At 40.7% G+C, this 12,963-nt stretch overlaps 2 protein-coding genes across 4 annotated transcripts; both read right to left on the bottom strand.

Annotated features, from left to right (window-relative positions):
- Window positions 1-222: 222 nt before the first annotated feature.
- akap8l (A kinase (PRKA) anchor protein 8-like) lies at window positions 223-7,504 on the bottom strand. 3 transcript variants are annotated; one of them, XM_029153120.3, is made up of 13 exons: window positions 7,346-7,504; window positions 6,673-6,711; window positions 6,065-6,287; window positions 4,230-4,833; window positions 3,590-3,704; window positions 3,433-3,482; window positions 3,161-3,191; window positions 2,938-3,043; window positions 2,595-2,736; window positions 2,178-2,283; window positions 1,966-2,096; window positions 1,683-1,778; window positions 223-1,251 (listed from the first exon to the last, which is right to left on the bottom strand). In XM_029153120.3, exons 1-13 carry the CDS (start codon window positions 7,368-7,370, stop codon window positions 853-855), a joined length of 2,067 nt encoding a protein of 688 aa, XP_029008953.1. In that variant the 5' UTR covers window positions 7,371-7,504; the 3' UTR covers window positions 223-852. The 3 variants fall into 3 exon arrangements, with proteins under 3 accessions (XP_029008953.1, XP_029008963.1, XP_029008970.1); XM_029153130.3 differs by having other exon boundaries at window positions 3,590-3,701; XM_029153137.3 differs by having other exon boundaries at window positions 6,065-6,158.
- A 95-nt stretch (window positions 7,505-7,599) lies between these two features.
- On the bottom strand, window positions 7,600-12,379 carry LOC114857060 (B-cell receptor CD22-like). The gene is made up of 10 exons (XM_029153151.3): window positions 10,906-12,379; window positions 10,499-10,822; window positions 10,187-10,420; window positions 9,993-10,097; window positions 9,668-9,883; window positions 9,108-9,410; window positions 8,672-8,932; window positions 8,464-8,554; window positions 8,331-8,388; window positions 7,600-8,250 (listed from the first exon to the last, which is right to left on the bottom strand). The coding sequence occupies exons 1-10, from the start codon at window positions 10,955-10,957 to the stop codon at window positions 8,158-8,160; spliced, it is 1,737 nt and encodes a 578-aa protein (XP_029008984.1). The 5' UTR covers window positions 10,958-12,379; the 3' UTR covers window positions 7,600-8,157.
- Between the last annotated feature and the right edge of the window lie 584 nt (window positions 12,380-12,963).

The following is a 12,963-nucleotide window of genomic DNA, read 5'->3' as shown; positions in this document are numbered from 1 at the left end:
AGACCACATTCATAGTAAAAACACCATTAAAATCACTACAAACTCAAAAATCAAATATCAAGTTTTTCGTTTTTGAATACAAACTATCTTTTCTTTATTTTGTGTGTTGTGCAAGAGGTATTAATTCACAAATATCAGTCATGTGACTTTTTAAATATTTGTTCCATTGACATTGAGGACCTAAAATGCTTAACACCTCATGAAACAGTGAAATAGACCAACTTATTGATCACCTTGTATTCTTTATTCAGGGTCCAACAAAGTTTTACATGACATGTATCCATATTGTTTACATCACGCTTTTCCTATGTGGGTCCCTCCATTATGTCCCAATCTATAGAATACAAAATTCTCCGTTTGAAATTTTACCAGATCCTTGGAAAATTACTTAACCATCATTAATACGGGCAACAGACAAAAACTATGGAACTGTGTAAACTAAAATAAACATAATAAAAATAAAAACAACATAACCCAGCTTTACGGTACTCATGACAATCTCTAAACAACTAAATCTAAACTACAATAACAAACAGAGGAGCACAAATTTTAGCAGGAATGTTTGACATATTAGGAAATACATTTATTTGCTTTCTTTGAGTTTTAAATGCGAATAACTGACAAACAAGTTTACCATGTAATTCAGTTTGATCATTTTTTACTTTAACTCAAGCAAAGAAAGTAAATAAGTATGTCCCCAATGGTTTGCAAACTATTCCTTTACCAAATAAAATGTATGAAGCTCGGTGAAAATGGTGAGGTGAGGATATACATTACTTAATGTGTGTCAATGAAATTGTGTTGAATAGATTTGTGGGAGTGACTGAGTTCGACATGCACAGGATGCAAAGATCATTCTGCATTCATAATTTCCGCCTCGACTTCTGCCGTTTCTGTTCCTTTATCACCCTCTTCCAGGTCACGCTGTATTCCTTCTTCATCAACTTCATCATGTACAACATATTCCTCTTCCTCCTCTCCTACTTCAAAACCTTCGTCATCTTCTGGGTTCTCCTGAGCCTCCTCTTCCTCCATTTTTAGCACCTCTACTTTTTCCTCTTTTACTGCCGGTTCTTCACTCTCAGCTGCCTCTTGGCTCGTTTCCCCCTCTGCCACCAACTCATCCTCAACTGGTGCTGCCTCTGCTTGGCTGTCTGCAGTCCCGCTGGTCAACTCCATCTCTGAAACATCCATCACCACGGAATCCTCTGGATCCTGGTCATCTGGGTTACCAGTGAATGGGTTTTCACCCTGACAATGAAGGGACATTTACTTATTAGTAAACTTTCAGAACTTTTGTTTTGCAATAGTGATCATCAAAATCATCTAATTTCTCAATTTAAAAAGTATGGTAATAATCCATATTGCACTTGTTTTGTGGGTGGGTGCATTTCCTCTCCTACATATCAAAGCGTTTGATAAAATGTTTCATAAATAAACTATCTATACAGTTTTTTTTTTACACTTTTCATGTTAAAAATATTTTTAAAAATAATAAAAAAATATAATATATATAAATATTTAAATAAGTTTTTGCCGTTACTTTTTACAACATCTAAGCACAAGTTTAGACTCTTGTTTTAAGAATATAAAAAGGGATGTAGAATTGAACTTGAAATACTTAAAAGATGAGAGAAAACTCAAAATGCAACAAGAACAAGCAACATCAAAGCAGTACAAACCTTGAGGTAACTCTCCAGCTTCTTTCCAATGAGTTTGTGGTTAAGAATGCTTCGAGCAACTGACAGACTGGCCCTCTTTGATTGCTCCATCATTCCCTTTGAATAAAAAGAACAGCCCACGCCTGCTATTACACTTCAATTAAGGACATCAGAGTAGCAACAGTGCAGCAGCATTACTTTGGACTAAGCACCTTGGGAGCATAAATGTTCCAGGGTTTCTTAGCTGAAGGTTGCTTTTATTTATTTTCATGAGAGTGATCTACATGAAGATGAACGGCCATACCTTGCGGTTGTAGTTGTGGTCATGAGATTTGATGTGTTTCTGTATCAGGTGGGGTTGCATGGGAATGAAGAGGTCACATGCTGCACAGTGAGCAGCTTCTACCTTCCTCATGAAGTGCTCCATACCAAGATCTACAATACAAAATGTACAATAAGCAAAGATTCCTCAAATTTCTTTTGTACACAAAAACGCAAACATCCTCTGTCGCTTACCTCTGGTGAGATCTTGCTCCTTGTATACCTGGCAGATGGCAGCACTGTGGTTTTCCAACAGACTGACCCGCTGCTCTGTCTTTTTAAACTTGTTTTGCAAGTACTCCTATAAAAAAACAGTAGTAGTAGTAGTAGTAGTAGTAAGAAGAAACAAACGCATGCACACACTTATAAATCATTTGTACCCAATATAAGTGCAAATTCACTGATATATGCACAAAAATCAGTTTTACCTGTCAATTACATTTATTTACAATAGTAAAGCAACAAAATTACCTTTGAGAAATATATGGAATTTCTTAAATGACTGTAGAGGTGCTCAATATGGATAGTAAGTCAGCTGCTGTTGAGTGGCTTTCATGTCCAGATTAGAGTCTGATTGGCTATGAATGTAACAGGCACCATACAGTAGCTCACCTGTAGGAAGTCTGTAGTAGGCTTGGATAGCTGGTTAGACAGGAACTTAAAATGATCCTTGTGGAAACGACTATCAAGATGAACTTCCATTTCTTCCTTGTAAAATGAACGGAACTTGCACACAGAGCAAGCAAACATGACCCTGAGAGAGAAGGGGAAAGGTCTGTCAATCTCAATGCCATAGCCATTCAGAAAAAAGTATGACAGAATCAGTAAACAAATAAAATGAAACAACTCTGAAATATATCATTTACAATCACCCCCCCCGGTATGAAAAAGTCACATTTTTCAGTGAAAACTGTAAGAAGTAAGAACTATAAGAAGAAAAGAATAGATTGCTCACCTTTCCAGGAAGCCCCTTCTCTTTCTCATTTTGGGGTGCTTGTCCTGGCCTTGGGGTGCAGGTTGTTTGCCCTGTAGCTGCTTCTTCTCCTCCTGTTTAGGTGAACCTTATAACAAGAACAAATTCTTTTCTATAAGAGGTTCGACCACAAGATGATTATCGTTAGTTGATGCAGATCAGAAAAGTGCCATGGGGGAAAAAAAAAGTCTGTGGTTGAACTCACACTTTTCTCCATCTTCAGTAGGTGTTGCATCCTGCAAAGTAAAATAGGAATGCTATTTTTATTGACTGGTTAAAAAATGTACAACTTCAAATTATAATAAATTCTAGGTTTTAGCCGTATTGTGTGATTACTCTAGGTCACAGTAAAAGTTGGCACCTAACAATAAACCAAAACAAATAATACTTTAATTTAATAGAAGTGTGTGTATGTATATGGCCATGTTTAGGTAGTCTTCATACCAGTTCCTTTTATATAATGTATAATGTACTCACCGCAGCTACAGTCTTTGATTCACTGTCATCACCATTGTTTTCAGGTTGCTCTATAAAAACAAATAAACATCACACCAAAGCAGAAAGAGAAGCCTTATTAGTCAAGCGTTCAGGGTAATTACTTTTACTATATCACACGTTTATACCAAAAATGTACCTTGGGTAGTCTCTGTGTCTGCACTGTCTCTCCTGTTCATCTTTGACTCTGGCTCATCGGCTGCAGTAAGTGTCTGTTTTCTCTTCTTCTGAACATCTCTCTGGGGCTTCACCTGCTATAGTTGCCAAAAATTAGTGTGTATTCACCAGTAATTCACCAGAAAAACCTCCACACCTCATCAGCAGCCAGAGAATTCTACACACAAAGCTTATCAAATCCAACTGGCGCACTTCTTCCGCTCAGCGTTTCCTCAGTAGCAGTGTTTACCCCAACTTAAAGACTATCCAGTTGTAGGACAGAAGGGCAAAAAAACAAACAAAATCCAGAGTGAACTCAACACCCCCAGACATAAAAAAGGACAAAAAAAGGGGACGTTTTACAAGAAACAGTTCATAAAAGGATGCCCAGGGGGCATCTCTGACCGCCATAAATTTTGATCAATGTAGAGTTAGAAAAAGCAGGCGACATGTCAAATGTGTGTCAGGGATTATCTGTGACAAACTGCTGTAGATGGCACATAGCAGGTACTACCCCATTAGGCTGACTTGCCAGCTGGTTATGGGCACAAAAGAGGGATTTCAGAAAGGGCTTAACTTTTGCCCAGTGTCTGAGGAGGTCTTATTTGGCTGGAGGTACTTACTTTGTTGAGGGGTCTCTTGCGGCCTCGCTGGCAGCCAGCACGTGGGCCCCCGCCAAAATGCCTCCCAGGAAAGTCGTGAGGCCCTTGTGTGGAACCCTGGTGGAAGCCCCCACTCTCAGGGTACATGCGGGTGGACAGGAGGGATGGGAGCTTGCCTCTACCACCTCCTGGAGAGTGGCCACGGTGGGACTGGCCACCACTACCACCTCCCCTCCCACTTCCGCCTAATGGAATGGGGTCAGGCTTGCGGCTTCCAAACCCTCCTCCAGCTCCTCGCATCCCAGCACTTCCACCCCTTCTGGGGGAACGTCGGCCAGCTCCAGCCCATCCTCCACCTCCAGAACCTCCTCCCTGGCCACTGGTGAAGGACTCCCTCATATTCTGTCGCATTTTAGCGACTCCATAGGAAGAGGAGGGACTATCAAAGCCGCCTCCAACTCCTAGCCCAATTCCCCCTCCGAAGCCCGAGCCTCCTCGCTGACCCAACAGCAGGTTGTCCCCACGGCCATCGCCATAACCATAGCTACTGCCGCCAGATCTGTAGAGATCTCGGGAGGAGGTGAAAGCAGAGGAGCGCGAGTCGAATGACTCGTACTGGTCAAACCTGCGGGGAGGGAGGGAGAGGATTGATAGAGAAAAGCAGAGAGCAAGGTAGGCAGAGAGGGTGTCAGGTTCGGATTTCTCCACCTGCTATTCCTTCTCCTCCATGGTCTCGCTTTCTCTGGTCATTTTTTGTCACTCCCAGCTTTATTTCACAAACCACATTAGAGCAGAAGGTAATAATCCAAGACAAGATAATGCTCTTCTTGTGCTCTGTAATATTATTGACTTTTCTAGGTTCACAGAAACTCATTCAACCACATTCTGTTGGTCAAACAGTATCCTGTAGATTACCATCCCTTAGTAAAGGAAAGGGTATGCAATCTTGAACAGACATAAACGTGGTCCATCACAGCTCGCAATGGCCTGAGACAGATGCCTTGAAAGTGAGAAGATTTTGCTAGATTCAAAGAGGAAGGGGAAGAATATAAACTGCTCTATTTCCACAGGCATGTGTCTTTGTAAATGCACCAGGCAACCTAATCTAAACATATCAGCTTGACAATGCAACATCAAGCAACAACTGAAAACTCATCACCTGTTTGTGACCTAAAGCCAAAAAAAAGGGTTAGGTCACACGGAGGATGAGAAATAAAAAGGTACGAGCACAAACATGAAGTCAGGACAAAAGCAATGTTCAGGGAGTGCTCTGTAACAATGGACTGGACTGTGCAATAACGTCAAAATGTTACAAATGGAAATGCTCTATACCAATGGGCGGCCATGCATTGCGTTTTTTATATGGTTCTTGAGGAATCATAATTTCTTCCCAACAATAAAAGCAACACACGATAGGAAACAAGAAGACATTTCCACCAAGTGACTCAAATGCTGCCTGCAAGGCTCACGTCCCAAATTAGAACTGGGGTACAGATTTCAAAGCTCAGCGGAGGTTTACACATTCAGTGTAGCAGCATTTTCATTCTACACCACTGCCTAAAGTTTCCAACTGCAACGACTGATATGGCCCTGTTTTTAGCATGCATAACCATATTCTACAATAAGGATACTTCATGTCCCAAATGAAGATATGTGGAACTTCAAAAACATGCAACATTTTATAGCCTAAGCTAATAATGAAGAACAAGATTCTCGACAAAAAAAAACTACTAAATTACCATAAAAGACACTACGGTGAAATGTAACAACACATCATGAATGTGTGGTAGTCACTTCTGATGAAGACACCATAGAGCAGAAAAAAGGAAGAAAAATTCAACAACAAAAGTCGTTACCTGTCACCTCGAGCTCCTTTCAACCCCCCCTCCAACTGAGTCAGCATATCCAGCCGTTGGTTAATCTTGGCAATGACTGCATCTGCATGTGTGCCTGTGGATGAAAGCAGTGATGCTCCAGACAGACCTCTCTTCATAGGGCCTCCCCCTCCGCCACCATAGCCCCCAAGCCCAGACATCGAGTCCTTGTAACTTCCCCCATAGAGGTCAAAGCCACCAGAACCTAACGAGGAATTTAAAATTAACAAAAAGGCAACACCCTAAATAAGATACCAAATATGTTTTCTTATTATGTTGATAAGATCTAAAATCTCATTATCTATCATCTAAAAAGATGACGTCAGGTATTTTCTGTTGTGAAATTTCGAAAAAAGAAAAAGGTCATCCATAATTTGACATTTATATATCTATACATCTAATTTTGACATTTATATTTTCCTTGTTCTCTTTCAAGTTAGAAAATACATACCTACAACACAAACCGTATCCATAACAGATCATTAGGCTTTCCATTAATACTGTGAAATGGGGTGCCACAAAGCTACTGAGCATAATGTCACAGTTCATTTGTGCCAAAGGTGCAGGACTGTAATCACTTTTGCTTTTACCTCTGTTGCCTGATCCTCCACCTCCCCAACTGGAGTAGCCTACAAAACAAGGACACAAAGGATTATTTCATGAATCAAATTACCCACACTTAAAAAAAAACTACGACATAATTTCATTTAAGCACTGGGTGTAATAACACATTTCAGTTAATTATGTTTATAGAAGCCACTGAAATAACCAGAAGGAAAACAACAACTGAATTACCGTTAGTCTTTAAACGTCAATTAGTTGAGTAATAATTGACGCTGAATACAAACAGCCAAGTGTTTTTTTATATGCTGTAACCGTTAAACATTCCCTACACAATGACGCAAAATGAACAACAAAGCCTCTATGTTAGCATTTTAGCAGGTAAACAGCCTGGCGGAGACGAGGCTAACACTAGCTAGCCGTTCCGCCAGGGCCCTGGATGAACTTAAAAACTTTTTGATTAAAAACATTTTTAATTTACGACCCCATCACAATAAATGTATTTTATTTCCTCTAAAAAGATTAGGTTGGTTGCAATTAGTTGCAAAAAAATCTGAGCTAGCTAACTACCTGCAAACGTTAGCCAACTGCTAGCTGACATGGCGCATGAGGGTAACAAACTGTAGCCATTGTTAACATGTCTGCGCTTCACCATAACCCATCAAACACAAGCATGAGGTTTCACAGAACGCGGGCACCCACCGGAACCGTAGCCTCTGTCGTCCATGATGTTCTACTGCGTTATTCAGACGATCAGATCCACACGAGCACTGTAAGATCCACCACCCACTAAAGCCTCGAGGATCGTTGAATCAAAGCAGGAACGACGCATCTGCTCTATACTACAAGTCACGTGACCACCGAGGCCTCATGACGTCCACGCAACGAACACCACCAGGTTCGTGTGTGGATTAGCTCCCTCACGCGTGACAGAATACAGGAATTTTAAGTGTTTTGCCAATTCCATTTATTCTATTTACAATTTTATTTATTCACAATTCACAAAAAATATCAAGGCACTTTACAAGGTAAGGTTTAAGACATTACACAACTAAAACCCAGCAAGTCCCACATAAAGCAAACCATACATTGTAGTAAATCAATAAATTGTAAGTTATCTAAAAAAATTTAACATCTGTTTCACTCAATGGATTATAAACAATAGACCTAGAATTGTTTTTCATGAAAAACGTCTGTGAGGATTGTCTGTCATCCAGCTGAGTTAGTTCTTAATCCACACCTGTAAAGAAGAGACCCTTTATCCATCTACTCTTCATACGTGTGAAGTGAAACCAACCTTGAGGATAAATAAGTGGTCCACAGCCAACATTTCTCAGATTGATGAAGCTACATGGAAGGGTGGTTAAACGTTTCAATCTACAGTGGAAGAAACCTCAGCCTAAATCCTCCTGTTCTGTGCATATGATTGCTTGGTTCTGCATCTTATTGTGCTTCTGTCCATCAGAGGGGAACTTCTCCACTTTCCCATTAGAACAATTTGTGAAGAGTTTTTTTTATCCTCGTTTGGGGTCCTCCTGGAGCTCCTGTTCTGTCTGCCCTGTAGGATTCATGGGCTTGAGCGCGATGCTCTCATACAATGAGTCCATCTTAAGCACAGAACACACAAATGAGAGGACACACATGAGCACAGAAACAGCACACTCTTTGTGTGAGGCTGTGCACTCACCTGACTGGTTTGCACATTGTCCTTTGTCCTGTTGGTAGAAGCTTGATTCTGCTTCGTCCTACTTGAGTCACGTGCAAATGATTAACACTTTGAATACAAGAATGACTATAAAATAACGTGAGAACAGACTTACCTCCACATGTAGAGGACAAATGCAGCAGTGAGCATCAGACCGAGCACAGCCAGTTTGGCTGAATTGATTATCAGTGCTGATTTGTCTCGAGCTGGAAATAGATTCATGACAGTTGAGTAAACAAAGGCACAAGCAATATTCAGCATTTATGTGAACTGATGGAACTGAAGATTCAGATGTACTGTAAAAACCCCAAAGGCACACTCACCATTAACAGCGAGACTCTCCTCAGCTGAGCTAACGTTGTTTTTGGAGGATATGACAACACAGGTGTAGTTGCCCGCATGTCCTAAGCTGATGGGGTCCAAAATCAGGTGCTTGTTGCGGTTTTCTGGCAGGGTCAGAGGTCGGCCGTTCATGTACCAGATGAAGACCAAGTCATTTCTCAGAGGACAGCTGGTCGTGCATGTCAGTGTGACCCGCTGACCCTCTGTCACCAACGCTGAGGGAGTCATCGTCACTTTCAGACCTGAAATTAGTTGAAACGCGTCATGGTTTTAGCACTGTCAAAATGCCTGACGTGAGATATTTATTATTACAATACAAAAATTTGGAGGTGGCATGTCTGAAATGTCATTTCAGACATCTGTAGAATTTAGAGCTTTAGACACAATTCATATAAAATATATGTATTTAAATATTACCTGTAACAACTAAAAGCACTCTGGGTAAATCATAATGTAGAGTGAACGAGTATTCTGCTGAGTCATTCTTCTTCACATCATTTATTCTCAGCGTGTCGTGACCTTGCGTCTTCTCATACTTTATCCTGTAATTTTCCTCCACGGCAACCTCACCACTTCCACTGGTTTTAAACCACCTACGGGAATGGGAGCTATGTGGAGAGGTAAAGTATTCACACGAAATGTCCACTGACGAACCCTCCAAGGCACAGATTCTCCTGCTGGCATAATTCACCCTCGGACATAACACTGCCTCATCACTGCCTGAAATACAAATTTTAAATTATTAGTGAAAGCCAGTGTTAATAGCTCTCTAAAAGATGGATGTAGTGCATATGGTGCTGACCAATGAGTAGACTAAACAGCAGCATATTTATGGAGCACTTGGATTTGACTTGTACAAATATATTGTAAGTTATAATGACATCATTTTTTTCAGTTAATAAATATACATACCTCAGCATGCAGGCTTAATAACATGCATAAGCTAAGTATAATACAAACAGCTGGTTTATACTCACAGACGTCATCCGAGAGTAGATCTTCATGACCTTTTACAGCACAGGCGATAACAACAACTTGATGCATCTTGATAACCATCTCTTGGCACTCAAAGCTTTTGTCCAGCCGTTTGTTCCAGTACCACCTATAGGCAGATTGATGGTCGGACATAGGACAGCTGCTGCTGCAGGTCAGTGTGCTGTAGAAACGCTTTTTCATTATGTTAACATTTAGTTCTGTGAGAGGGAATAAACACACAAATCTCACATTTCATTGCACATTTCTGTGAAAAGAGTGAGGGATCATTTCAACGCGTCAATCTGTGGACATTCGAGGGAAGCAGACCTCTGGGATACGTGATGGAGCAGGGCTCATCCTCGGATTTGTTGTGATGGGAACACATCCTCCCTTTAGCGTAGGTCACCGTGAAGCAGGCTGATGTGACAGAGTCTGTGTGAAAATAAATGGAATTTATCATCACGACCCTTCAATCTTTTCCAAAGTCAACTTTAAGTTAATTCTGTCACGTCTTCACTCACCCACAGAGACCTCCGGGGCTCTGAGGTCCTCGTAGCCTTTGACAGCGCAGGAGTAGGCGGCGGTTCCGTCGCCGCTGACCAGCTCCTGGTACCACTTAGACCAGTCCTCATAGAGGAGCTCTCCGTTCCTGTACCAGACGTAGCTGAGAGGCGTCTCAGTCAGACGACAGCTGGAGCTGCACATCAGAGTAACTGTCTGTCCCTCTGTGGCAGGAATGACTTTTACCTGCAGGTCTGAGATGATGGAGCATGAAACAGCCGCTCTTAATGAATGCTGGTGCAGAAATGATAAATATGTCACAGCTTCTGTACCTGCAAGATGGAGCTGAATTATTTGTTTTGTTATGGAGCGGCAGGAGTCTTTGTTGCTAGTTTCCTCAGTGCAGCAGTAAGATTTGACATCACTCTCAGTCAGACTGGTGTTAATTGTTAATATGAAGTTTTTCTCCCGGGTTATTTTATATGTTGCATTGTATCCGTCTGCAGAGAAGTCATTCGGGACTTCCTCGACGTTGTCCGTATTAACACTGTACCATTTCATGCTTGAATTGTGATTTCTATCTGGACACGGCAGATCCACCGATGAGCCTCTCAAAGCACAGATGCTTAATGCATGTCCATATTCCCCATTACCAGCTGCAAAACAAGAAAGTGTTAGCAAACATCCGAAAAGACTAGTGTTTAGCATCACATTAAAAGAGATGAGCATTTATTCTTACCTAGGAAGTAAATGAGGAAACCCAGAAACACGTATAAGGCTTTGACAAACATCGCAGCTGTTGTAGTCTCTCAAATCCTATTCAGAAAATAGATTGATTGGCATCATCTGCTTTTTTAATGGCACAAAATCATTCGTAATAGCAGCAAAACTTTAATTCTCCAGTCTTACAGCGACGCGAGGGCAGATGACAGAGCAGTGAAAGGGAAGTGTGCAGATCTATTGTAGCATCAGAGAAACTCTTCCTTCCTGATGATTGATTTGGATAAAGCAGAGTAGCATTTGGCTATAATAAAAAAGATCATATACACATGTATATGAAGAGTCCAGTGTTTGCTGCCTTGTTTGGTTCATTCTAATGTACATGCAGTCATTTCTGTGGTTACTGTATATATCGTAGAAGGTGGAGAATTCAACCAGAGAATTTGTAATGATACAGTGTTTAGGGTGACAGTGATGTCCAGGGCGCCATCCTACTGCTGGTCCAGGATTTAGGTTTAGGGCTCGAAGTCTGCTACTGATACCACGCACATCACGTAGACCCATTATTAAAACACTATACAGCAGTAATTAGAGCATTAGTTCTCTGTCCAGTCCAAGCTGAACTATTTCTATACACATCAGTGCAAATGTTCTGCATAGAGTTCTGAGTAGGCAAATATCTTTAAATGTATCTCCAGAGCTTTAAGACACGGATGCATTTCCTTCCTCACAACCGTTGCTACAGCTTCAGATCAGCTCATGCTGCAGATGAGCCTGAACATCTAGATAAATAAAGAAAAAATATAAATAATAATAAAATAAATAAATAAATCCGTCTGCGTGTTAACAATGTCGATGGGGAGTCAGATTAGCATCTGTGTTGGTAGCGAAACTCAAACGAGCTGATGAAAAAGTGTGTTTCTTTTCCATGTCAAGTCTTCAGCAGTACAATGGAAGTTTACTTTTTCTACAGCTGCATAATGTTACTCAATGAGTCCCCAGCCTTGTTTTGAAGGAGACAGAATCAAGACCAGACACCTGCAGTCTAAGAGGTCAACACCAGGTGGGGCTATCACACTGTAAAGGTGTATTTTCTTAGTTGTTTATTTACTTATTGAAGTGTGTTTCCCTAAAACAGGATGATCTATGTGATATGTAATATGTGAATTAGATATAAAGGATGTCAGTTGATGACACGTATAGATGTATTGTGTACATTGTGTCAGGGGGTATTTATTGGCCCGCTGGACCTGAACCCTATAAATTAAACCTGATTCTGAACCCTGAAAGCAGGTCTCAACCCTCAGCTGCTCGTTTGAAGGTGCAACAACCAACATATAACACATGCAGAGGCTAATGTGCTCTGAGGACAGTGACATTTCTGCAGTTTAGACCTTAACTTTTATAGTGTAGGCTGTTTAGGCTGTATGTCTGCTGCAGCCTAAACAGGAAGATATTTATTGAATTTAATGAAGATTCAACTATCCCAGAAGACACTGTAACTCGTATTGTAACAGAAGCCCAAACTAAGAGGACACTTTCATGTGGTCTGGCTGCATTTCTGAGGTCTGCTGAGACACAGATTACTCAGTAACAGAATGTAACAAAGAGTGGAAAAAATAGATCAAGACCATGTTAAAACTCATCAGCCCCTATGAAAAACATTCGTTTTAATGGATCTCTTGATTCAACTGCTGAACTGGATTTAAGATTCAGGATTCAGAAAACTTTATTAATCCCAGAGACAATTTGTTTTCCATATTTTGACTGAGCACAGCAGACAGAGCGAAAGAGAACGGGTTATAAATAAAATAATAAATAAAATATTTATTTCTTACAAACAATGTTACCTGACATAGACTTTTGTATCTCACATGGCCAGTGTTACCTGGTTCTAGCCTTATAGCAATATGACCTTTCTTCTGTCAAAAACATAAATAAATGCTATTTTTCAAATTTGTGTGTCTCAGTCTAACAATAACTCTAGTTCTGTTTTTTCTTTAGTTTTGTGACACCAACCTCAGATCGGACCGTCAAGAATCTACATCCACTTAAATCTGGGCTTGTCTTCTACAAA

Source organism: Betta splendens, chromosome 1 (assembly GCF_900634795.4).
Source record: "Betta splendens chromosome 1, fBetSpl5.4, whole genome shotgun sequence".
Lineage (NCBI taxonomy): Eukaryota > Metazoa > Chordata > Actinopteri > Anabantiformes > Osphronemidae > Betta > Betta splendens.
The sequence above is the reverse complement of the archived record's forward strand: the minus strand, read 5'-3'. Positions and strand labels throughout refer to the sequence as shown.

Excerpts from the sequence above, each read along its gene's own strand:
- akap8l (XM_029153120.3), bottom strand. The coding sequence starts at position 7,370 with ATGGACGACAGAGGCTACGGTTCCG. Across the intron at positions 3,483-3,589 it reads AGACACAGAGACTACCCAAG|AGCAACCTGAAAACAATGGT; the intron begins GTACATTTTTGG and ends TTGTTTTTATAG. Across the intron at positions 3,044-3,160 it reads TACTGAAGATGGAGAAAAGT|GTTCACCTAAACAGGAGGAG; the intron begins GTGAGTTCAACC and ends TCTTGTTATAAG.
- LOC114857060 (XM_029153151.3), bottom strand. The coding sequence starts at position 10,957 with ATGTTTGTCAAAGCCTTATACGTGTTTCTGGGTTTCCTCATTTACTTC. Across the intron at positions 9,411-9,667 it reads TCTACTCTCGGATGACGTCT|GCAGTGATGAGGCAGTGTTA; the intron begins GTGAGTATAAAC and ends TTTGTATTTCAG. Across the intron at positions 8,933-9,107 it reads AGTGCTTTTAGTTGTTACAG|GTCTGAAAGTGACGATGACT; the intron begins GTAATATTTAAA and ends AACTAATTTCAG.